Genomic DNA, 25,537 nt, shown 5'->3' with positions numbered 1-25,537 from the left:
AAAGGCAATATCACCAGTCACTGGCAAAACAACAGCAGAACTTTTATTCAGATGCAACAGAATTTTAAAGTGCTCTTTTAAAAAGAAGATGGATATTTAAAGCATGCTTTTGATGATTAATATACTGCAACAGTAACTGTGGTCATTGCTTGCAACATAAATTATTCTTAGAATAGATTGTATCAGTAAGGTGAGGCTGAAATGAAGGTTCTTTCGGAGGGAGAAGAGATCTGTGAACCAACATTTCAAAATAGGCAAAGGAACAGGAAACTAGGAAAAACACAGCAGAATCAGAATAGGAATTCACTCCAGATAAATTTATGTTGATGAAATAGAGTGACAAAGATTGTAAAATTTCTGTGTCTAGAGTGTTTAAAATGATAATTTAGGGTAAGCAATAAAAAAAAATAATCTACAAAACAGGTCAGAATGAAATAAGATTAAGCGACTATGGAAAAGAACCAGTTAAAGTCTTAGAAATAAAAAGTCACTAAAATGAGATAAAGAGTCACTAAAATGGGCTAAGTTGGGCATAGCTGAAGATAGAATTCGAAAATTGGAAGGCAATATTGAGAAATCCATACACATGCACACAACAGAGAAATCGACATTACAATAGGTACTTTAGAGGCATGGAGAAGAGAGAAGTGCTTCAGAAGAAAGTAATGTTGGCAATTGTGAACAAGTGATATTAGAGAAGATAATATCAATTTCTAGAATTGAAGAAAGCCGTAAGTCATTGTCTTAGTTTGCTTAGTTTGCTACAGAGCTGCCAATACAAAGTACCAGAAATGGATTGGCCTTTATAAAAGGGATTTATCTGAGTTAAAAGCATACAGTTCCAAGGCTGTGAACAATCCAAATCAGGGCACCGTCAGGGATGCTTTCTCACCAAAGCCAGCTACTACTGATTCTGGGGTCCTGCCATGTGGCAAAGATGGCCACTGATTTCTGCCAAGGAAGCTGCCTCTCCCTCCAGAACTTGCCATTTCCTGGAGGTCAGTTGTGGGCAACCAACCTTGAGCTGGTCCATGGACCCAGCCCCTCGGGGGCCTCTTTCTGTGCCTCTGTGCTTTGCTGGTTGCAGACCCTGGGGTCTTGCTCAGCCTTCAGGCTTCTCTGGGACCAATATGGCAGCTTCCTTTCTCTGTGTGTGTCTCCCTTTATATCAGACTCAGCAAAAGGGTGGAGACTCACACCTCACTCCTGACACAGTCCAATAAAGAGTCTCACACCCACTGGAATGGATTAGTTAAAAAACACAATCTTGATCTTTTTGGGATTCATAAAAAAAATGTCAGATAGTCACAGTCATCATATTCAAATTTTATTCTGAATATTGATAAAGATAAAATGCATCATTAAGCGCATTTATAGTAAAACCACAGATCATCCAGAATAAAGAGTAGACCTTAAAGGCTCTACAAGGAAAAGCAGAAATGCCTATAAATAATTAATAAATTAATAGCAGACTTCTCATCACTGTAAGTAAAGGACTAAAGGCAATGGTATAATAACAAAACGCTGAGGAAAAAATAAGTGCCAACTGAGAATTTCATACCTTCCTAAACTACCATCAAAAGTGAGGTCAAAATAAAAACTGAGAGATTTTATCAATAGGCCTATGCTAAATAAATTTTGAAGGACACAAATTATCTAGTAAGAAGAAAAATGAACCAATTGCCCCTGAGAAACAATTAAGAATTTGGTAACTATGCAGGTAAATTAAACAAAATAGTGATGGTGAAAAAATAAAAAATTCCAGATAAAAATAAATGCAGAGCTGGCACTTTAGTTAAAACATGCTAAGATCCTATCATGTTTGGTAGGAGAAAAGAATAAGTTTAGAGTCCAACAGAAATAGTAAGAGTTATATTATAAAAATTAATGATAACTACTGAAAGATAAGAAATACAACTTGGGGCTTTCAAGCCAGCTGAGAGAAAAGAAAAGGAATATAGAAAACTTTATCAATCCAAAAGAAGGCCTGAAAGAAGAATACTAGGAGATAAAACAAAAGGTCCTTAATCAGAAAATACAAATGTACGATGTTAGATATAAGTTCAAATATATCAATAATTATGATAATCACAAACAAAACAACTTATCTATTAAGAAGTAGATATTGTTAGAGAGAATTTAAAAGAAAAAAACAGATCCAGTTTTGTGCTGCTTAAGCGAGAACTCCAAATCAAAGAATCATAAAAAACTTTTAAATAAAAGGTTGGACCAAGAGATACAGTGCAAATACTAATCAAAAGAAAGTTATTATAATTTAGTTAATATCAGACACATGAATTTAAGGCATCAAGGACTTACCAGTGTTAAAGAGAAACACTGCATGCAAGAATCCACCCAGATGTGGAAAAAAATGATGAACTTGGATGTACTTTACATAGACTTGAAATACGTAAAACAAAAATTGCCAGTATTTTTAGGAGAAATCTTCCATCATAATCGAGATATTTTTTATAATCCTCCTTGAGAAAAAATAGTAGATAAAAAATGTAACAGATTAGAAAAATGGAAAATAGTTGAACAGATTGGGAAGATGACATAACAGAGAAATATAGAACTGTGCACTCAGTGCTACAGAACTGAGTGCAGTAGAGAATAGAACTTATTTTCAAGTTCACATGGAATACTTAGAAAAGTTGGCCATGTTATTTCACAAATGAAGTCTAAAAATTTCTAAGGACAATGTAATACCTTTAAGTCATTGTGTAACTTATGTACAGCTAAATTAGAAGTCATTAATGAAAGGTAAAGCAATATCAACAAAGCATATTTTAAAATCTCATGCATGAAATAGGCAATCGTAATGTTAATAAGACATTTAGAGGGGAACAGGTGTAGCTTAAGTGGCTGAGTGCCTGCTTCCCACATATGAGGTCCCAGGGTTTGAGCCCCATTACCTCCTAAAAAAAAACAGAAAACAATAAAAACAAATGAAAAAACTAATTCTTATTGGGGAGCAGATGTAGCTCAGTGGTTGAGCACCTGCTTCCCATGTACGAGGTTCTGGGTTCATTCCCTTATACCGCCTTCAAGAAAAAAGATATTTAGAACTAAGCAATGATTAAAATATTAAATGTTAAAATTTATGCAATGCAGCACTTTTTTAGAGTTATAAATGCACTTATGAAAAAAAAGAAAAAATGGAAATAAATGTGTAAATTAGGGAAAAGCAATAAAATTTTCAAAATTAGAAATAAAGAGATGAAGAAAACACGTAAATTAACAAATCAGAAAAACAGAAAATAGCAGAGAGAATCAATCAATAAAAAACTAGTTCTTTAAAAAAGACTAAAAATTATACAAACCTTTATCAGAACTAAGAATAAAATAAAACAAAATATATAAAACATTAGGGACAAAAAAGGGGTTTAATTGCAGAAATTTTAGAATTCTACGAACAAGTTTATCTCAATGTATTTGAAAACTTGGATATAATGGATTAATTACCTAGAAAAAATTTTGCTGAAAGTGACTCAGGAAAAAATAGAAAATTAATAGCTACTAATGAAACTAACCTGGTATTCAAAAGCCTCTCCCGCATTTCACAAAAGGCACAAGACCCAGTTTGAAAGACAAATTTACCATACCATCAGTGAAAAGATAATGCCTATCTCAAAGAAACTTTAGTAGCCTAAATGAAGAGGTAAATCTACCCAATTCTTTCAATGAGTCCAGTATAAACTTCATATGCAAACTATATAAGGGTAGTTTGGAAGAAAAATTATAGACCAAGCTCAGAAGAAAAAATTCCAAATAAAATACTAGGAAATTAAGATTATCTGTATACACAAAAATTTTGGGAAATGTAAAGATTAGTCAACATGAGAAAATTTATTAATGTAATCAACATTAATAGATTAAAGGAGAAAAACCACAATTACCAATTTAATAATAAAAAACCACCAAATAAAAATAAGCCATCAATTTTTTATAACAACTCTTAACACCTGGAAATGGAAGATAACTTTACTTGATAGAGAATTACAAACTAACACTGAACATAATACTTTATGGTGCCACTTTAGAAGCTATCCTTTTAGAGAGAGAAACAAGACAAAGTTACCATTATGACTGCATTCAGTATCACATTGGAAATCTTAGCCAGTGGAATAAGAAAAGAAAAAAATAAGAAGTATAAATACTGGAAGAGAGAAATCTTTTTAATTACAGATCACATGATTGTCTATGTAGAAAAGATGAGAGACTCTTCAGACAAGTTTTTAGAAACTATAGAATTCAGCAAGTTAGTTTTATTCAAGATTAAACTACAAAAATCAATTCTTAACAGTAATAAATATTTAGAATATGTTATAGAAAAAGAGATTCTATTCGTAATAGCAACAAAACTATAAAGTTACTTAGGAGTAAATTTAACAAAAAATGCGCATGAATTTTATGGAGATATTACAAAACGTTATTAAGATGATAAAAGAAGCTCCAAGTAAATGGAAAATTGATCACATTCATAGATGGGAAGATTCAATGTCATAGAAATGTGAATTCTTCCCAGATCAACGTATACATCAAAATCTCAACAGGTTATTCTTGAACTTGAAATGGTGAATCTAAAATTCATATGACAAGTAAAGAATCAAGAAGGGCTAAGATAATTTTGAGGAATGAGATGGAGGGACTTGCTCTACTAGGTATCAGATTTTACTTTAAAACCAAATTCATTAAAACTCTTTGGTGTTAGAGAAGAAAAGGCAAACACATAAATTGAACAGAATGGAGAACCGATAATCAGCTATCATATTGGGAACAAAAAACTTACACTTCAGACTCACACCATACACAAAATAAATTCTGGTACTTAAAGACCTAAGTGTGAAAATCAAATTGCTAATGTTTTAGAAGGCAATGTGAGGGTTATTTTAAAAACTCAGAGTAGTAAAAAATTCTTAAACAAATTAATAAGAGAACAATTCATAATTGATGAGATTGAAAAAATTAACTATGTAAAAAAATTTTGTTTCAACAAGAGACATATAATAAAAAGGAAAGTTGAAAGACATACCACAGACAGGGAGAAGATATTTGCAAAACATATACCTAAAACAATTTATAATGACTCTTACCAACCAAGAAGATAAAGAACAACCCACAAGAAAAGAGATCAACTGATAGTAACAAGCAATTCACAGAAGAATAAATCAAAATGGTCAACAGACATACAAAAAATTATTCTCCTCACTAGTTATCAGGGGACTTCAAATACAAAATGAGATACAGTTTCATGCCCATAAGGTCAGCAAATGTTCAAAGGTAGAGCAAGTCCAAATGTTAGTGAAATATGGAATAATACAAACTCAGATGCTACAGGAATGAGTGTAAATTAGGGTAACCTTTAGTACCGCAAGTTGACTAATAATCAAGTTAAAGATATATATGCTCTTCGACTCAGCAGTTCCATTTCTAGGTGTTTACTCTAGTGGAACTCTCTTCTATGTGTAACTCTGAAACACATACAGGATGTTTCTAGCAGCTGTGTTTGGTACTGCAACAAATTGAAACTCTCCCAAATGCTCATCTACAGGATAATGTCTACATTTTCTATTATATTCATACAATGGAATATACTATTCAGCAGGTGAAGTAAATGAACTCAGGCTACGTAAATTTCAAAAACATTACATTTATGGGAAATAGAAGACACACACATTTATACAATGCTTGAAGACATACTAAATGATGTTACATAGTTTATAGACGTAAACAGATGTGTATTAGTAATATAAAATATGTAACACTGACAGAAACTAAAATCAGGGCCATGGTTACCCCTGGTATTAGAAAGGAAATGATATGAGGGAGGTTTCACCTCTATCTTCACTGTTTTATTTATTTTATGAATGGAGGATGGCAAAATCTAATAGAGCCAGGTAGTGTTTGACCAGTCAGTCCCTCTATTTTTTGAATATTTGAAATATTTTATTATAAAAATCAAACAATTTCTACATTAACTATGTCTATGAAGAATGCCCCTCTTCAGATGCATTCTTACTAAAATGAAAACCCAAGTCAGGAAGTTATTGCATAGTGTTTTTTGTTCCCTTTAGCTTACATTCGTGTAGAACTTAATAGTTGACAAGATACTTCTTTCCAATTGGAATCAATATGCTTTTTCCTACAGAATGGAAAATATGAAAAGTTTTTGATGTTTTGCTGCCAGTAACTAGAGAATTTTGAATTAATTAGGAGCCTTTGCCAATCTTCCATCCATTTAAGTATAATTTAAGGAAATTTTATTGATGTTTTCCCCAAATATTATACATTATAATCCATCTATTCTTCAATAATCTTGACAAAGCAGGAAAAAATGAGTTAGGGAATGACTTCACTTTTTAGTGTAGGTCAGAACATTCTGGCAACTGGGATGCATGTTGCTTAGAATCATCCTGCTCCTCAGGGAAATAAACATGTGTCTCACAGAAATAGAATTATCTGTTTAAAGCCAGTTGGCCTGGGGTGGGGGAGGGGAAGGAAAGGAAGGCTACACACACACACACAAAGAAATTAAAAAGAAAACTTAAAACTTCAACATTTACAAAAATATAAAATAATAGAAATGATCTTGGGGGTAGGTCCACAATATAGTAAACAGAATTAGGATTTTCCAGGGCAAGGTCTAATCCATTTGGAGTCACTGTCATCTGTATCAGGCTAAGATGGTCTTTTAAAAATGAGCTAATATTCCATGAGGTCAAGGTTAGTGAAGAAAATACTGCAGCTCTCCAGTCGCTAACAGACATGAGCCCATTACTGGCCCACTTTCTTTAACCTATAGGATGACACCAGTTCATTCCACACTGACTTAGTGACAAAATCACTGCAAATGAAACGTCCATTTTTTTGCCAGAAGAAAACATACTTTCAAGAGTTTTTTATCTTCTAGAGGTCAGAAGTCATACAAGACAGGACTTTACTAATAATCTAAATACGTATCTTGTCTAATTTGTATGGCGTGTTTCTGGATTTTGCCTGCAGCGAATGAGATAATTCATTTTAACAGAGGCAGGGCAAATATTTTGAAAGAAAGCACAAGAAATCTCTAACTATTTACAACTTCCTTTATTAAGTCTTGCTATTATGTTTTGTGTTGCTTTTGCTATTTTGCTGAATAATCCGAGATAGAAAATTAATATAGAACATTGGTATGTACATATCAACATGCTCCTTCTTTTCTAGGTTCGTAATAATAATTCAGGAATGTGATGGCAAGGATAAATTACTTTCCACAAACAAATTGCATATATTTATTTTCTTGGAAGATGTTTAAATATTACCATTTTCTTGATTAACTGTCTACCTTAAATTTAGAGATTTGAGTTATTAAAAACAGTGTATTGTTTTAAAGCCAATACAAAAAAAAAAAAAGATACTTCTTTCCATGACTGACTTTTATGCCTGTGGTTGTTTCTTTCAAGATGAGGGACCCAGATTTGGAGAAGTTGCTCAAGGTCAGCACACTGGCGGAAGGCTTGGCCAGTGACATTTGTATGCACTGAAACTTACTAATACCCACTTTTTGACCTTAAAATTTCCCCCTCAGTTTCCAAACTTGGTGTTGCTCCAGTTCAAAGGAAGATTATCAGTGGGACAGCTTTCATACACAAGATACAATTTCCAATGCCATCGAGCATAGAGCTGATGTGCCTGTGGATTTGCAGGATCCAGACGCAGTACATTGTAATGTTTTGACGTTTCTGTAACAGAGCCATTCCTGAATTAGAAAATTAATTCCTGCCTGTCTTTGCATGGAATAAACCCTTTCTCAGTATTTTGTTACTACCGTAAAGGCAGAACCTTTGAAAATTGTTTATGATGGCTCTTAAGTAACCGACAGTCTCAGCTACCCAGGCAGCTGAGGCGTGGAGCCCAGGGAGGGTCCTCGAAGCCACCCCACTGCCATCACCTTAGTGCCATGGCCGAACACCTGAACCAACAGCACGTACTGCAAAGCATCCTTGTCTGCTGCTGCAGAGAGCTCTACACAGGAAGTGTGGACGTGATATGGAATGCACTTTGTGATATTTGTTAAAAGAAACGTTGTCTAAATATACTTAAAAGCATCTCTAGACAGAATCAATACAAGACATTCTGCCAAGTTAACAAAGAATTTTTTTTTTCAGTTATTTTGTTCTTTATTTTCCCAGATGGTTCTCTCATCTGTCTGCTCATTGTTTGTTCACCTTCTCCAGGAGGTACCAGAACCTCAATCTGGGACCTCCTATGTGATAGGCAGGTGCCCAACGGTTGAGCCACAACCGCTTCCCTACATTTTTAATAGTGACTCTTTTACAAACCACACTTTTATGATCTTGCAAATTCAAAGGAGGGGGCCTGCCTATTTATTTTGAAGATTACTGCTGTGTTTTCAAAGCATGGTTACCTTTCATTTTCATTTTCTTCAATTCCCTGTATGACGTATAAGCAGAGTTGCACTTAGAGAACCTCTTATTTTCATGATTAATCCTCAGCTCCAGCAGGTGACCCGAGTCTTTTCTCTGCCCCTGAGAATTCACCTTCATTGGAAGGGTAAGCTATGAGGCAGCCTGCGGATCTCCAGGCTTTAATTTTTCTTCTAATTTCCTAAATTCTATGTCTCCAGTAGAAAATACATTTTGAATATACATATAAAGAGCAAGGACAATTCTTTAAAAAAGGTAGTTGAGAATCAGCACAAATCTCAAAAGCAAGGATGGCATGTATAAATTATAACCTTTGAATAATAGGTAATTGGTGAAAATTAGGGAAGTAGAAAAGTTGGTGGCAGTGTTCTTAAGGTTATATTTAGTAAACAAGGTTAGGCTGGTTCTTCATTGATTAATTCCTTCTTCAAACATTTTTATGGCTATCAATATACAACTTATGAATTTGAAAACTTTACTAAATTATATGAATTACAACAGACTGCCTAGAAACAACATATAAAGCAATGCTAACATGGTTAACATTTTAAAAAATCTCTCAGTATCAGTTTATTGTGTAATTTTAAAAATTACTTTTATTTCTTTTTAAATGGGGCATCTGAACTCCACCTTCAACTGATGTTTATTTTATAAATTGGTGGAAAATACACTTAGTAAAAAAAAACGACTTTTCAGGTCCAATGTTTAAATGGGTGAAATGTTTTAAGTGAGTGCCACATGTATTACTATTATTCTACTATTTAAAAGCCTTTAAAACCGCCTCTTCCACGTTTCCTGCCTAAGAGTTTCAGAGCATTATCAAGACAATGTAATCTAGGTTAAAATTTGGGTTTCCCCTGTGCTGCAGATATTTATGTTTGAGCTTTCTCTTACCCACAAGTCACTTAAAGAGTCACTGTTCCTTTGAGGATTTATCTATGGGATTCGTGTCTTTGGGGCTCATTAAGAACATTTCCAAAGATTACAATGTCAACAGCACCTAATTACTGGCTGTGAGAAAGGTCTTCTTGAGTACATAAAATCTGTGGCGGTAGACAGTGCACAATGGACAGCTCAGATCCCAAATTTTATCACAGTCGAGTAGCAAACAAATTAATAATGTTACCTGGGATCTCTTGGGATAATTACTACGATGTGTAAAACTGCTTTGAAATTTCGTAGCTAGCAGTGCACCTCATTTTTTATTCTATTATAGCCACAAGGATTTATTCGTCCCTTAAACTTTCTGTGTTAAACATGAAGGACTCTCTGCCGTTTTCTTTAAAACCTTTCGGTTTAAAACTTGTAGCCACAAGTTGCTTAGGAATGACGTCTCACCAGCAGTGAATTGTTTTAAATTTTGTAGGTGCAAAAGTCTCAAGTGAGTTTTGGTGGGGTGGGGGATGGAATGCTGTGGTTAACTGAATTTTCTAATTAAAATTTCAGGCCAACCACAGACTCCAAATTCGTGACTCCCCATTTTTAATGATAAAGCGTAAGAATCTCTCTCTTCGTCGTACATTAAGATGATTTAGACATAATTTACTACAGCACAGGTTGAATTTCCAACAACTCAACAGATTCAATTAGTTATTTAAATACAATGCCGGTCCAGGGTGGCTTCTTTCTGAGTGCTGGGCGTGGGCACTAGAGTCCAGTCTTGATGTTACTGGCCTCTAAGTGCCAGTCTGGGGGACAGCTCTGTGCTGGGAAAGTCTCCTGTGGAGTGGAGCAGACACTTCTTTGGCTCTGAGCACCACAGAAGAGGCTTCTCCCCTGCCTGGGGGCCCAAGGAGAGAGCGGGTCCAGCCTGCTGAAACCAAGTCTGGTTTTCAGAAGGAAGAGAACATAAAAGTTAGGGGCTCTGGATTCAATCATCTCCTCCTTACATGAAGAGGTATTATAAACAGTCTCTTTTACACATTCTGACACATTAAGCAACAACAACGAATAGCTTACTGAGCCTTTTTAGTTGCCATAAATAAAAAGTCAAATGAATAGTAATATATTTTGTTAGCCCAACTCGCTTAGTACAGTCTGCTGATAAAATACAAATAGGGATGTGAATGTGGTTCACCTGATAGAACGTCCGCCTACCATGTGGGAGGTCCAGGGTTCAAACCCAGGGCCTACTGGCCCATGTGGTGAGCTGGCCCATGAGCAGTGCTGCCACATGCAAGGAGTCCCATGCCACGCAGGGGTGTCCCCTGTAGCGGGGAGCCCTACGCACAAGGAGTGCACCCCGCAAGGAGAGCCGCCCTACGTGATAAAAGCGTAGCCTGCCCAGGAATGGCACCACACACACAGAGAGCTGACACAGCAAGATGACGGAACAAAGAGGCACAGATTCCTGGTGCTACCAAGAACACAAGTGGACACAGAAGAACACACAGCAAATGACACAGAGAACAGACAATGGGGCGGGCAGGGGTGGGGGGAAGAAGGGGAGAGAAATAAATAAAATATATCTTTAAAAAATAAATAAATAAAAGTTCCAAATAATGGATTTCTTTAACTTCACCCCAACAATCCCAGATGGGTGCTTAAATATAGATAATTAAGGAAAGAGGCAGAGAGTAGGCTTCTTAGTTTGGTTTCCAAGTTTACAGAAAAGGAATTGTGGTTTTTGCTGTAAAGACTTGTAGAAACTTATGGACAAAAGTTACTTCCTCAAGAGTCCAATTGAAGCCCTAAAGGACTGAGGGGAGATGACGTATAATGCAATTAGCCAGGCTTCTCTTCTAATTATTAAATTGGAAAAATAGGTATTTGACAGAAGCTCCAGGTATGCTGGAAATTTAACTAATAAAAACAAACAGGATTCCAACTAGAACAATGTCTTGTTCTGAAGTATAAGGGAATCTGTTTTCATTTAGCAGATAGATAACCAGAAATACATATGAGCATTCTCTTATTCAGTCTAGCTATGCTTAGTTTCATACATTGGCTGAAAAAAGTCCCATGCTCACCCAGAACATCAACTATATCAAGGTAACAAAGAAAGGCAAAGTTAATCGAGACCAACTCCTTGTTCTGTGTGTGGCCCTCTTTTCCAACAACAGAGATTCTTACCTTTTGATGACACGTTGATGGATAGCTGATCACTGACTATGTCTGCATATTTGTCTGCCTGAAGGTAAAACAGAATATTCCATTACTAAGATTCAGTAATGTCAACTGATTAAATGTTAAATAGGGAAAAAGTTACCTACCATAGGCAAGGAATGCCTGTCACTGTCAGAAGAGCCGGGATCTACCAGGTTAATTTTAGACTGCACGAACAAGGGCTTTACTTTCTGAAATACATGAAAGGTGTGTGTGCACTGTGTTATCAAGGGGGAGAGAATAGACAAAGCATATTGATGTAAAATGTTCTTTCACCATCACTTAAGCATAACTTGTCTGTTCAAATACAGATATGGCAATCCTTTCCTCTAAACCGATGGAATAGATTCCCTTCCTTTTTCACGCCTCTTTGATAGAATGTTCTAGAAACATGTTTTCCTCCGTTTCCCTCCTGAGCCCACTTCCTTTTGCTCACTCCTGCAACATTTTGGAATGACTCCTTGTAATGGGTCATGGACCATGGGGCTACCTCCTGGCTGCTGGGAGCCATAGCTCTGGGGCCCTGGTTTCCAGGACCTGAATGGTAGAAAAACAAAAACACCTCTTTTGGGAGACCTAAGGCAACATGCAGGCAGAATTGTCACCAATACCACACACCAAGAAGTAAACACGACATTAAAAATGTGCAGGTGAAAAGGGCAAAGATAGACTATATGTATTTCTCAAAAAGAGGTCTGAGGTGCTTGGAAGCACCCTGGGAACTTATGCTAACTTGGGACCTTCAAGGCTTCTCTCTTGTTTTTGCAAGAATGGAGGTCTTTGAGCACATATGTATGTAAGCACAGCCCATTCCCTTTTCCTCTCCTTACCACAAAAGAAACAATTCAAATATTTTATATGTATTTTGTATTTGAACTTGTTCTTTGATAAATGTGTATTTTGGGGCATGCATTTTAATTTATGCTAAGGGTAAGATGTAATATTCTATTTCTTTGATTCTAGGGCATTGCCTTCTGATTTTTATTTTTTAAATTCTTTAAATTTTTAAAAAGTTTTTTGAGGTCCTGGGGCCAGGGATTAAAAGTGGGATCTAGAATGTGGGAAGCTGGCCCTCAACCACTGAGCCACATCGGCTCCTCTGAGTTGGTTTTTTTATTTGTTTGCTTGTTGTTTGCTTTAGTTTTTAGGAGGCACTGGGGAGAGATCCCAGGACCTCCTGTGTGGGAAGTGGGCACTCAATCATTTAAGCCACATCCACTCCCCTGATATTTCAACATCCCTAAAACTGGCAGGTCACTATTTAATTCGCCTTGCTTTTGCTTTTTCTCTTTTAGTGAGTCATACAGTCTTGAGCCAGTGGTAAACACATCTTAGCTTCAGAGATGAAACAGAATATCTTGCGTGTTCCCGATTTCTTTTACCATGTATTATCTTTTAAAGATCCAACCATCTTGCTCTAGCTAAAAGCTGCTGCTTCTAGGTGCTGAATGGTGCTTCAGGAAAGCATCTGCCCCACTTTGCCATCTCCCTTCTCAAGGTGGTCCAAGCCACTCCCTGCAGCCCTGCAGTAGTTTCCTGACCTTGGCCCCGGCCCCTGTCCATAGTAGTCCCTTTACAATTCTAAATGAGATTGTGTCACGCCTCTGCTCAGAACTCTGCAAAGTCTCCCCCACTTTACTCAGAGTTAAAAACCAAAGTCCGACTACCACTCTGCGCACACTGGTTACTGCTCTCTGCTTTCTTACTCCGTGCCAACCACGCTGAATGAAATGCCCTGCTGTTTGGTGAACGCACCAGGCACGCGTCCAGCCTGGAGCCTCTGCGGTGGTCCTTTCCCTGTCTAGCAAATCCTCCTCCCAGTTATGCACATAGCCCCCTCCCTTACTACCTTCCGGCCTCTGCTCAAAACGGGACAAGGAGCCGGGATGATCCCAGGGGCTCCCAGAGAGAGGTCCAGCTAGGAGCCCAGGGGGTCTACCAATGTTGCTTTCATGCAAAGAGGAGCCATTTCCTAAGAATGCCACCTGTCCCACTAAATAACTGATAGTAACTTGAAATGTATTGATTTTGTAGTTAATTTGTAAACAGGTTTCAGTTTTCATAGTTGTATGAGCACCAGGCATGAGGAATTCCTACTTAGATTGATGTTTATGTATTTTAAAGAAACGTTAGTCTAAACATAATTTGAGGGAAGTGGACTTGGCTCAACCGATAGGGCATTCGCCTACCACATGGGAGGTCTGCGGTTCAAATCCCCGGGCCACCTTGACCCGTGTGGAGCTGGCCCATGCGCAGCGCTGATGCACACAAGGAGTGCTGTGCCATGCAGGAGTGTCCCCCACATAGGGGAGCCCCACGCGCAAGGAGTGCACCCCGCAAGGAGAGCCACCCAGTGCGAAAGAAAGTGCAGCCTGCCCAGAAATGGCGCCACACACACGGAGAGCTGATGCAGCAAGATGACGCAATAAAAAGAGACAGATTCCCAGTGCCGCTGACAAGAATATAAGTAGACACAGAAGAACACACAGTGAATGGACACAGAGAGCAGACCACAGGGGGCAGGAGGGAGAGAATAAAAAAAAATCTTTAAACATAATTTGAGTCAACAGTGGGGATCCATGAGCATTTTTTTCCTTATAAAATGCATTGTTAAACATTAGTCAAGCTTGATAACCATTGCCAGAGGGCATACACCGGCTTCACTTATGAAATAAAATAAAAAGATGTAGAAAGATCCACTGTATCTCCCACATACTGTCTATTCCCCAACGGGGATGCCCAGAGTCTCGTCGCAGAAAACAGATCCATGGGCCCTAGGTTCAGTCTCCTTATTAGAGAGAGGAGAGGGAGATTTGATGCACACAGAAGAGGAAGCGGCCCTGTACCCTGGAAGTAGAGATGGAGTCCTGTGTCCACAAGTCAAGGAACACCAGCAGCCCCCAGCAGCTGCCAGAAGCAAGGCACAGCTTCTCTCGTGGAACTTCCAGAAGGGGCATCCTGCAGATTCTGTGCTTTTAGCTCAGAGAAACTGACTTTGGGCATCTGGACTTCTGCTGTTGTCAGCCACCAATTCTGTGATAATTTGTTACAGCACCCATAGAAAACTGACACAGTATGGAAGTCAATCTAAACAACATCGATCAAATAAATCTATAATAATATATAATTCAATCTAAGAAATCCTTTCCTTTATAGTTTCTGCCTTTAATGTGAGGCTTTTTCTTTGTTTTTAAAGTAAAAAGTCCTACAGGAGGTAATAGGAGGGAGGCATGTGAAAATACAAATTATAAAAATTATGGCCACAGTTAAGAAGAAATTCATCCCTCCCTGACATACTTTAAGCTTCAAATTCCAGTGTCTAGAACCTGGCATCCAAACACTCCCTGATACACCTTTCTCAGCTTCTCATTGTTCATGAACACAAAATTTGCAACAGCAGTGAAAAGCAAAAAATTACGATAATACTAGCTAATAACATTTATTATGTGTGGGCCTTAATTCCTTTACTTTTAATACTTATGATAACTCTATGAACTAGGTATTTTCATTAATTCCATTTTACAGATCAGGAAACTATGACAGAAGGAAGTGAACCAGTGGTCCATGAAGGCTTGATGCTAAAATTCAGGGTGGGTGGGTGGGTGGGTTGAGAGAGTGGGGAGGGAATAAAAAGCTATAGCCACCCATGTTGTTTAACCAAACAAATCACATGTGGCTTCCATCTGTAGACTGGAATGGCTCCAGAACCAGAAGGGGCTTGAACTCAGTAACACTGTCACCTTTAGCTTGGGGACTGAGGAACTGCATTTACCAGAAAACCCACAGGCACCTCTTGACTATGCAACTGTTACACCCAAGGTCCTGCCCCTGCCAACACTGTACCCTTTTCATATCTATTTGGACAATAGCTTCCAGTGAGCGCCACAAGTCAGGGCAGAGGTAGCCACAAGAGGTACATCACAGGCTTCCCAGAACTGGGGCAGAGCCAGGAAGAGCACAAAGAGCAAAACGTTCACACAGCCCACGGGGAGTAACCTCACACTCCAGTGAAATATCTGACAGAGTTGCATACCCGGCAGTCAGAGCAGAAAAGGCAACGTCTCGACAGTGCAGAGCTGTGTTAAATGGATGGTTCTGGTTGCTGAGCTACTGCCTATATGATATTAGCTAGACCTAGGAACGTGGATCTGAGAGGGGAGTCTGTTAGTGCCCAGGTGAATGTGAGCAAGCTGGACATGTGTGGTCTGTAGGTGGACAAAGGCAGGGCAGGCTCTTATGGCTCAAAGGCAAGATCTCTAAATACAAGATAAAGGCCTCTTGAGCATATGCTACAGAATAAGAGAAGGGATGATTGAAGAAATGCGTTGAGGAAAATAATTTATTACAGGAAAAAGAAGAAATCTTCAGTGAGCATTTCCTTGGTTCTGGGTAACATGCAATAGTCTTGGCCTCTGAGAAACTGGAAGAGGGAACCATGAAAAGAGAACAGGCTGAGGAAATAGCTGCAGTAAAAAAAAAATCCATGTAGAATATGAACATTTTGCTGATTATGCAACAACATAATTAAAATCCATATTGGAGGTAGTAAAAATTAGAACTGACATTGTAGAAAAAAGAATGGTGTATATCAGGCTTTATAAGCTTTAGCCTTCATAGCCTACTATTTGTAGGGTGCATTTGGATGAATGGACAGACTATCAGATAAGGGGTTCAGGCTACCCCAGTAATGCCCCAGATCCCTGCCACCCGGGAGGTTAAGGAAAACCAGTATCTCAGCACAACCAACAACTTTGAGAAATTCTGATGGAGGGTGCAATCCGAAAAGATTTTCTAAAAAATGCCAAGGAAAAGAATAAAGAGAGAAACATGAGAATATTGTAACCATGGAGGACAGAAAATGGACATCCAGCCTAAAAGAAGACTTAAATCTGTAGATTAGAGAGGTTCATTTTATTTCAGGGAAATGAATAAAATAATGCTTATTTACTTATATCCTGGCATCATTTTTAAATGTCAAGGTTAAAGAAAATAATGTATAAGTATCCAAACAGGAAAAATCAATAAATGAGCAATTTAATTACTTATGAACAAACATTAAATTTGTCTCAGTCAGGTCTAGGCTTAGCAAAGTGATGAAATAATAATGAATCAAGTCATGACTTTTAAAAATCTGTTATTTTAATAACAGTCCAAATAGTCTAAAAGTAGTCTAAATTATGTAAAATAAATAGACTTATTTTAATAATAGTCAGATAGGTTAAAAATAAACATATAAAGGTAAATATAATGATTGCTATTTCTATGGTTACAAGGTTGAAAGCAAAAACAAAATTAATAAATATTTTATGTGATAAAAAGCGTACCATAATAATGACATAGTTCTCTAACACAATAAATTAACAACCACCAGAAAGAGGAAGGGAATTGATGAAATTCAGGTTGAAATGAAGCAGGGTGAAGCAAGAGCACACATTAGTCTTTGTCCTACATGGGGTGGGTTAAAACTCAAAAATTGTTTGAGTCTTGATAATTACAAAAATATAGGGTTATTTGATTTTATCTTAAAGTTTACTATTACAATACAGGAAATGAACATAAACAAAATGTGATCCATATTGCATGAACTAGAAAACAAGAAAAGAGCAAGCAGGTATAAAATAAGATGAAAATAAAGACCCAAATATATTACTTAGACTGATAAATATATATACTTTGAATTTTCTGTTAAAAGTAATACATATCCAGTTGGATTAAAAAATAAAATCCAGCCATGCTAGTTACTACTTAAAAGTTTATAACCAAAGCAAATGACATAACAATATCAAATACTGAGCAAAGACAATAGTAAAATATAGACAAAAAAGATGTTGGTGTAACAAATTAATAGTAGACTATTTAGAAGTCAAGGATAGAAAGAATCTTACAGGTCATGAATAAAAGGTATAATCCATAATAAGCTATGACAGTGAATGAGAAAGCATCATAATATATATGTGTAATACAAAGCAAAAACTACACGTGTGAGCTTTTATTTGACATTTATTTCTACTAACATCATAAGACACAGCCATACTCTTATCAACCTTGAAAATTTAAAAACAAACTATTTTGTCATTGATTTCTTTAGATTAGATATCTAGTATCTCTTTGGATCTTTGGATTCTAAAAGTAAATCACTGGCTAATTAAAATACCAGCAGATTTTCTGCAGAAATTGATGTGCTGGTTTTTAAAATTATATAGAAATACATAAGATACAGAATAAGCAGTATGACCATCTTGAAGAAGAGAAACAAAATTGAAAGACTCGTGCTGCCTGATTTCAAGGCTTACTTTAAAGCTGTATTAAGACAGTGTATTATTGGCAATAGGTGAATAGACCAATGGTACATAACTGAATGTTTAGAAATAGACTCATACATAATACTGTCAATTGATTTAGAAAAAAAGAACTGGTAAAGTTCAATGGGAAAAGGAAAATCAAAATCACATCATAAGAGTATATGAAATGAGGGAAGCAGATTTGGCTCAACTGATAGAGCATCTGCCTACCATATGGAGGGTCCACGGTTCAAACCCAGGGCCTCCTGACCCATGTGGTGAGCTGGCCCACACGCAGTGCTGATGTGCACAAGAAGTGCTGTGCCATGCAGGGGTGTCCCTCACATAGGGGAACCCCACATGCAAGGAGTGTGCCCCCACAAGGAGTGTGTCCCTGCAAGGACAGCCACCCCATCCAAAAAAAAAAAAAAGCACAGCCTGCCCAGGAGTGGTATTCCGTACATGGAGAGCTGATGCAGCAAAAAGAGACACAGATTCCCAGCGCTGCTGACAAAAATGCAAGTGGACACAGAAGAATGCAAGTGAATGGACACAGAGAGCAGACAATGGGGGAGCGGGGGAAGGGGAGAGAAGTAAATTTAAAAACAATTAAAAAAAAGAAAAGAATATGTGAAATGAGGGAGGATTGTGGGAAGATGGTGATGGAGTAACAGGCAGAACTGAATACTCTCACATAAACAACAAAGAGCCAAAAGTTGTCTAAGGGATCTGCTTTAGGGTCCAGCAGATGAGGACTGTGATACACCACTCCCAGGAGGGTGAGGGACAGAGAGATGAAGCAGCTGAAACAACAAATGTGAGTTACCAAGTCCCCGTGGTGACTTGGAGGGACTTCCCTCCCCCACCCTGAAGATATTAAGCTGGAGTAAAACACTGGCTCAATGCACCAGCTGAGTGGGGAGGAGACATCTTCCTCCCTATCAGCTGTTTCAAGGGAAAAAAGACAGTAGGTGGGGGGGGGCTTTCTTCAGTGAATTCAGTCAGAAGATCTTGCTTTGAATCATCTATCTGGACATTCAACAGAGCAACACAGGAACACCTCCGTGGAAATGTGCACTGATTATCACCATCTGCTGGTCTGTCTGGAAATTGCATGGATAAAAACTGTTCTCACTCTATATCCAAATCCTGGGAGAAAATCTGTGCCCCACCGGTGAGTCCCTGGTCCAATTTTGAAAACTTAAGTTGGGGAATTTTAAAGACCAAGAATAAGTGGAACCAAATATCAAAGAAGACCTGTGGGGAAAAAAATAGACAAGAGAGAGAAATTAGCCATCAGAGTAAATTTGTGAAAATATTCAGATGCCTCAAAATCAGTAAAAAATTACAAACCATACTAGGAAATAGGAAGAGATGGTCCAGTCAAAAGAACAAACCAAATATCCTGAAGAGATACAGGATTTAATACAATTAATCAGAGATAATCACACAACTTTCCTAAATCACTTTGAAGAATTGAAAGAAAATGTGACTAAAGAAATAAAGGATATTAAGAAGATACTGGGAGAGCATAAAGAACAATTTAAAAGCCTACAAAGAAAAGTAACAGACCTTATGGGAATGAAAGACACAATGGAAGAAATTAACAATACATTAGAGGCACATAGGGCAGATTTGAATTGCTTGAAGACAGAATTAGTGATTTTGAAGACAGAACATCTGAACTGGAAAGACAGGAGAACAGAAAGAGAAGAAAATGGAGAAAATGGAATGGAGTCTCACGGAATTGAATAACAAAGCAAAACACACAAACATTTGCATTATTGGTATCCCAGAAGGAGAAGAGAATGGAAAAGGGGGGAAAGAATATTTGAGCAAATAATGACCAAAAACTTCCCAAACCTTATGAAGGACATAAATATGAATATCCAAGAAGGACAATACACCTCAAATAGAATAAATCCAAATAGACTTACCCTGAGATACCTCCTATTCAGAATGACAAATATCAGAGATAAAGAGAGGATTTTGAAAGGAGCAAGAGAAAAGCAAAGCATCATATACAAGGGAAACTCAATAAGATTAAATGCCAACCTTTCCTCCAAAACCATGGAGGAGACAAGAAAGTGGTATGATGTATTTAAGGTACTGAAAGAGAAAAACTGTCAACCAGGAATTCTGTATCTGGCAAAGCTGTCCTTCAAAAATGAGCTCAAAGTCTTCACAGACAAACAAAAACTGATCAGAATATGTTACCAAAAGACCAGATTTGCAAGAGATAATAAAGGGGGTGCTACAGCCTGAAAGGAAAAAACAAGGGTGAGAGAGTTTAGAAATGAAGATTATTAGGAAGGGTAAACTAATGGATAAAAAGACAGACAATAGACTGATATGACAACAGAGGGCTGAAGGACAAAATGGATGAAGTAAGTAATGACTTTACAGTAATACCACTGAATGTTAATGAATTGAATTTCCCAATCAAAAGACATAAACTGATAGAATGGTTAAAAAAATATGTGAGCTATCTGTATGTTGTCTACAAGAGACCCATCACAGACATAAGGACACAACTAGGTTAAAAGTGAAACATTGGGAAAAGATATTCAATGCAAATTGTAACCAAAAAAGAGCTGGAGTAGACCAGATAAATGTAAAAAATGACATTATATATGAACAATAATTACTCAGTGCAACTGGCAAATTTTTCCTGTGATCAGTATTCTGTAATTTTTTCATACAAAATAAGCACGTGCTTTTAATTGAGGAGGGCTGGAGAAGAGACAATTTTTTTGGATACTTCATTTTTCTTTAACCCTTTCTTATTCATAATTAATTAAAACAATCTACCTGGACCAATAATGATTTAGCATGGCTACTGTTGAACAAGATTTTGAGTTTTTCTGCCTCATAAAATTATGAGTTGGTAAATTGTTATCTGCTATAATTCATTCCAATAAGATGTGAAGAATTCCCAAATAGGAATTTTATTATCTAGAAAGAATTATATTCTAACTGGAAATTAAATAACTAAACCAATAATTTACTTAATTCTTAGAGATTATTACATCCAATAGTTAGAGCTATATTATAAAAATTAGAATTATGTTATAATTAATTTCTATAATATTTGAATTACTATTTACATTTATAAAGGTTTGTTGCTATGCTATCTATTTTTTATAATTGATTATATTAAATCTAACCTGAGCTTGCAGTCTCATTTAAAATCTGTAATTTCTTTTGATCTGTTTTTCTATTTATTTTACAATTTTAAAATAAAGCACTTTTTAACAGCTAAAAAAAAGCCATTGGTTATACACTTTGGATAGATCATATGGTATGTGAATGTATCTCAATAAAACTGCTTAATAGACAAATAAATAATTGTGCAAGAACAGCCAGAAATAGCAGCTATGTACGGCAGGGGAAACAGAGATTGAGATGTGAGGAATTTTCTTGTTTGCTTGTCTGTTTTTTGTTTATTATTATTATTGAAATAATTAAAATGCTTTAATAATCATTGAAGTGATGAATGCACAACTATGTGATCATACCAAATACCACTGATGGTACACTTTGCATAAATTGTATGCTTTATTAATATGTATCAATAAAATTGATTTGTTTAAAAACAGAATATATGAAATGAAAAATACAGTCATAGCCATCCTTGGAAAATACAATTTGCCACAGAAAAAAGTGCTAAGTTGGTCTTCATTAAAATAAAAAACTTCTGATCTTCAAAGGATACAACGCAAGAAATGGAAAGAAAAACCACAGACTGGAAAAACATACATATCTGGAAAAGGTCTTATTTACAGAATATATAACAAAATGCTACAACTCAATAATAATTACAAATGGGCAAAGGTCTTGAACAGATTCTTCAAAGAAAAAGATCTAAGTATGGCCAATAAGGACATGAAAAGATACTCAACATCATCAGTTATTAAGGAAATGCAAGTTAAATTGACAACAAAATACCACTAGAGTGGCCAGAATTTTAGAAAATGACAGCGTCAATTTGGTGAGAGTATGGAGCAACTGGAACTCTCAGACGGAGCTGGTGGGAGGGTAAAATGATACAATCTTACAAAATTAAACATACCCTGTGCCCAGCCATTCTATTTGTTCCTTAGCGAAATGAAAGCATATATCCACAAAGACTTGAATGGGAATGTCTGTAACAGCCTTTTTAATAATAATCCCTGTATTAGTTCAGGTTCTCTAGGGAAACAACTGACAGGAGATAAATCCTAATATGAGTATTTTATAAAATTGTCTCACGCAACCACAGGGATGTAGAAGTCCAAATTCCACAGGACAGACTGCAACCTGGGAAATCCCATGACGGTTTTTGATAAATTCTCCAGGAGAAGTTGGCTGGCTGAAGCAGAGGTGAGAATTCTCTCTTCCAACTGCTGAAATCATCCCTTCTCCTTTTAAGGCCTTCGACGAATTGGAGGAGACGTCTCTTGTTGCTGAAAGCAATCTCCCCGGTTGATTGTAGATGTCATGAGCCAAAGATGCTGTTTTAGTTTGCCAAAGGCTGCTGGGAGCAATGTGCTGACTTTTATAATGGAAATTTATTAGGTTAAAAGCTTATAGTTCTGAGACCGTGAAAGTGTCCAAATGCAGGCACCACTGCAGCTTCTAGCTGAAATGGCTTCTTCTCAGCCTTCGTTTTCCATTGGTTCCAGCTTCTGGGTTCTTCTCTGTCTTGTTTTTTTCTGTGGCTGGGCCTTCTAATAAAAGGCCCTTAACTGAAGTGATCCAATCAAAATGGCCCTTAACTGAATCTAATCAAAAGTTCCCATCTACAAAGGGTTTACAGGCACAGGAATGGGTTTGCTTTTTAATCCCTTCCTTTATTTTTTTTCTCCCCCCCCCGCACCTTCCCCCGCCCTGCTGTTTTCACTGTCTGCATCCATTCGCTGTGATCTTCTGTATCTATTTCTCTTTTTGTCTTCTCTTTTCATCTTTTTCCTTTAGGATTCACTGGGATTCGATCCTGGCAACCTCTGATGTGGAGAGAGGTTCCCTGTCAATCCCATCACCTTAGTTGCTGGTCTCTACTGCGCTTCACCTTGACTCTCCCCTTTGACTCTCTTTTGTTGCATCATCATCTTGCATGTGACTCACTTGGGCAGGCACTGGCTCTCTGCATGGGCACTCGGCTTGCTGTGTGGGCACTCAGCTCACCGTGTGGGTCCTGGCTCACCATGTGGGCACTGGCTCACCACGTGCTCCCTCATCCGAGCACTTGGCTTACCACGTGGGTGTTCGGCTCGCCACATGGGCACTCGAGTGGACACTCAGATCACTGCGCAGGCACTCACATGGGCACTTGGCTCACCAGACAGGCACTCAATTTGCCACGCAGGCGCTTGGCTCACCATGGGGGCACTTGGCACTGCACAGGCCCTCGGCTCACCATGCGGGCACTGGCTGGCCACGCAGGCATGCTTTCTCTTCTTCTTTTTCACCAGGAGGCCCCAGGGATCAAACCTGGGTCCTCCCATATCGTAGGTAGAGGCCCTATCACTGAGCCACATTCACTTTGCTTTAAGAACAGGATTTTCTGGGGTCCATAAAAGCTCAAACCAGCTCAGATGCAATCAATGAGTCTGTAAAATTTGAGTCCATAAAATTTCCTCACAGTAAGAATTAGGCCAGTACTTGCTCAACTGAACACCTGGGCACCATCACCTGGCCAAGTGGACACGTGAGCCTAACCATCACAGCCCCTAAGTGTCCATCAAAAAGAGAATGGATAAATAAACTGGTTTGTTCATACAGTAGAATATTACTCAGCAATAAAAAGGAGTGACTGCTGATGTGCGGTCACCCCTCGGGCTGAAGTGTGGTTTGCTGGCCCGGCGGGGGAGCGGCCGCGGTAGGCCTAATTCCGCTGCCCCCATAATAGGGTGGCTGGTCGGGCCCACCGCCACCCCTGAAGGAAGCTCGGCATGGGCGCAGAGTGCCCTCGGGTCTCCCCTTCTCGGCAGCCATGCTTCCGCGGCCGCCCCTCCTCCCGGATGGCGCCACACGATGCTTGTGGGGCGGCACCCTTCTTCTTCTTTCTCCCTGCGCAGGCGCAGGGCGGAAAATTCCAGTCTGCCCTTTCCCCTCCCCCGACAGCAGCAACAGCCAGGCGTGGGCGGAGAAATCCAGTCTGCCCTTTTCCCCTCCCCCGACAGCAGCAACAGCCAGGCGTGGGCGGAAAAATCCAGTCTGCCCTTTTCCCTCCCCCGGACAGCAGCAACAGCCAGGCGTGGGCGGGAAACTCAAGTCTGCCCTCCACCCCAGCAACAGCAGCCACCAATCCCTAAACCCTGCCCCTTCCCCCAGCAACAGCGACAGCCAATCCCTAACCACCACCCCTCCCCCATCCAGTACCGCCCACTGACCTTGCGCCGGCAACCAATCAGAACAGGGCGTGGCTTCGACCAATCAGCCTTCCCCAGCCCCTATAAAACTGTTGCCTCTCCCTCAATAAAGTGGACTTGCGTGTTTACCTTGGTAGTTCTTCTGCCGTGCGCCCTCCAGCCCTGAGAGCCCCCGACAAGGGCCTGGCCTCCCTTGTCCCCAGTTCGTCGCCGGCTTCTCCGGGCGACCCCTTCGTCGCCGGCTTCTCCGCGCGACCCCTTCGTCGCCGGCTTCGCCGGGCGACCCCGTCAGCCGAACCGCGCAACCCCTTGTGAGACCGATCCCTCGTCTGCTGCCGGACCGACACCTCGTCCCAAGTGGGACCGACCCCTCGTCCCAAGCGGGACCGACCCCTCGTCCAGAGCTGGACCGACCCCTCGTCCGCAGCCAGACCCCACCTCTACCGACCGAGCAAGCCGCCGCACTGATGCACACAATAAGATGAATGACTCTTAACAGCTGGACCAACAAGCCAGGCACTCTCAGCGATTCAAGAACAGACAGGACTAGCCAGCAGTCATAGAAATAAGAACAGTGTTTGGGGTGAAGGTTGGGGGTAAGCTATTGTCTTGAAAGGGACATGAGAGAACTTTCAGGGATGATGGGAACTCTGTACACCTAAGACTTGTGCCTTTTCCTCTACGTAAAATACACATCACTAGTAAGAAAATAGGACAATAATCATGCAGACGAGATGACCGGTCCCTGTCCTCCTGGAATTTGCAGTTGCAGTCTACCCAGGAAGGGGCGATAATCGCTGGTTCACGGCCTGTTCCCAGCATGCAGCACGGCGCGTGGCGGATACCGATGTGTGCGGAGGGGATGGCTGACGAGAGTGGACAAGCCGGGGACAACACTGGGGCGTCCACCGCTCACTCGCTCATCACATCTCTGTCCCGGGGGCCTCTCGCTGTTTTTCCGAAGTATTTGCTCTTGACACTTACGAGCGTCTCGGGTGCCAGTATGTTGTGTGGATGACTGAGGGGGCTGCATCTGAGAGCAGGGACGGGATTTTCCTCAAGAAAAAGAACGGGCCAGCCAGTGGGCCCCGACTGGCATGGTTCTGAGACTTTACAAGTGTACTTCATAGAGCCGAGGCAATTCCAGTTTGGACCAGAACCTTCTCCCAGACAATAATTATTTAAATAAAGCCTTGATTTTGAGGAGCACAGCCTTCTCACATGCCTTCCAAAGTTTTATTTGTCCAATTGACTAAATATCTCCAATGAGGAATACTCTGACTTAAACTGTAACCCTCATGTGAAATGAGGAAAAACCAAGAGTAGAAGAAACAGACTAAACATGTTCTTATCCATGTTGAAAACTTTC

At 39.0% G+C, this 25,537-nt stretch overlaps 1 protein-coding gene across 1 annotated transcript in view; it reads right to left on the bottom strand.

Moving 5' to 3' along the window:
- Positions 1–8,941: 8,941 nt before the first annotated feature.
- C5H10orf67 (chromosome 5 C10orf67 homolog) overlaps positions 8,942–25,537 on the bottom strand; it is a 185,246-nt gene continuing 168,650 nt past the window's right edge. The window contains exons 15-17 of the mRNA XM_071215493.1: positions 11,642–11,725; positions 11,502–11,559; positions 8,942–10,254 (exon numbers count right to left, since the gene is read on the bottom strand). Of these exons, the coding sequence (XP_071071594.1) occupies positions 10,106–10,254; positions 11,502–11,559; positions 11,642–11,725 (291 nt within the window). The 3' untranslated portion in view covers positions 8,942–10,105. The remainder of the gene's footprint in view (positions 10,255–11,501; positions 11,560–11,641; positions 11,726–25,537) is intronic.

Source organism: Dasypus novemcinctus, chromosome 5, assembly GCF_030445035.2.
Source record: "Dasypus novemcinctus isolate mDasNov1 chromosome 5, mDasNov1.1.hap2, whole genome shotgun sequence".
Classification (NCBI taxonomy): Eukaryota; Metazoa; Chordata; class Mammalia; order Cingulata; family Dasypodidae; genus Dasypus; species Dasypus novemcinctus.
Note: the sequence above shows the minus strand (reverse complement) of the source record. Positions and strands in the feature narration are given on the sequence as shown.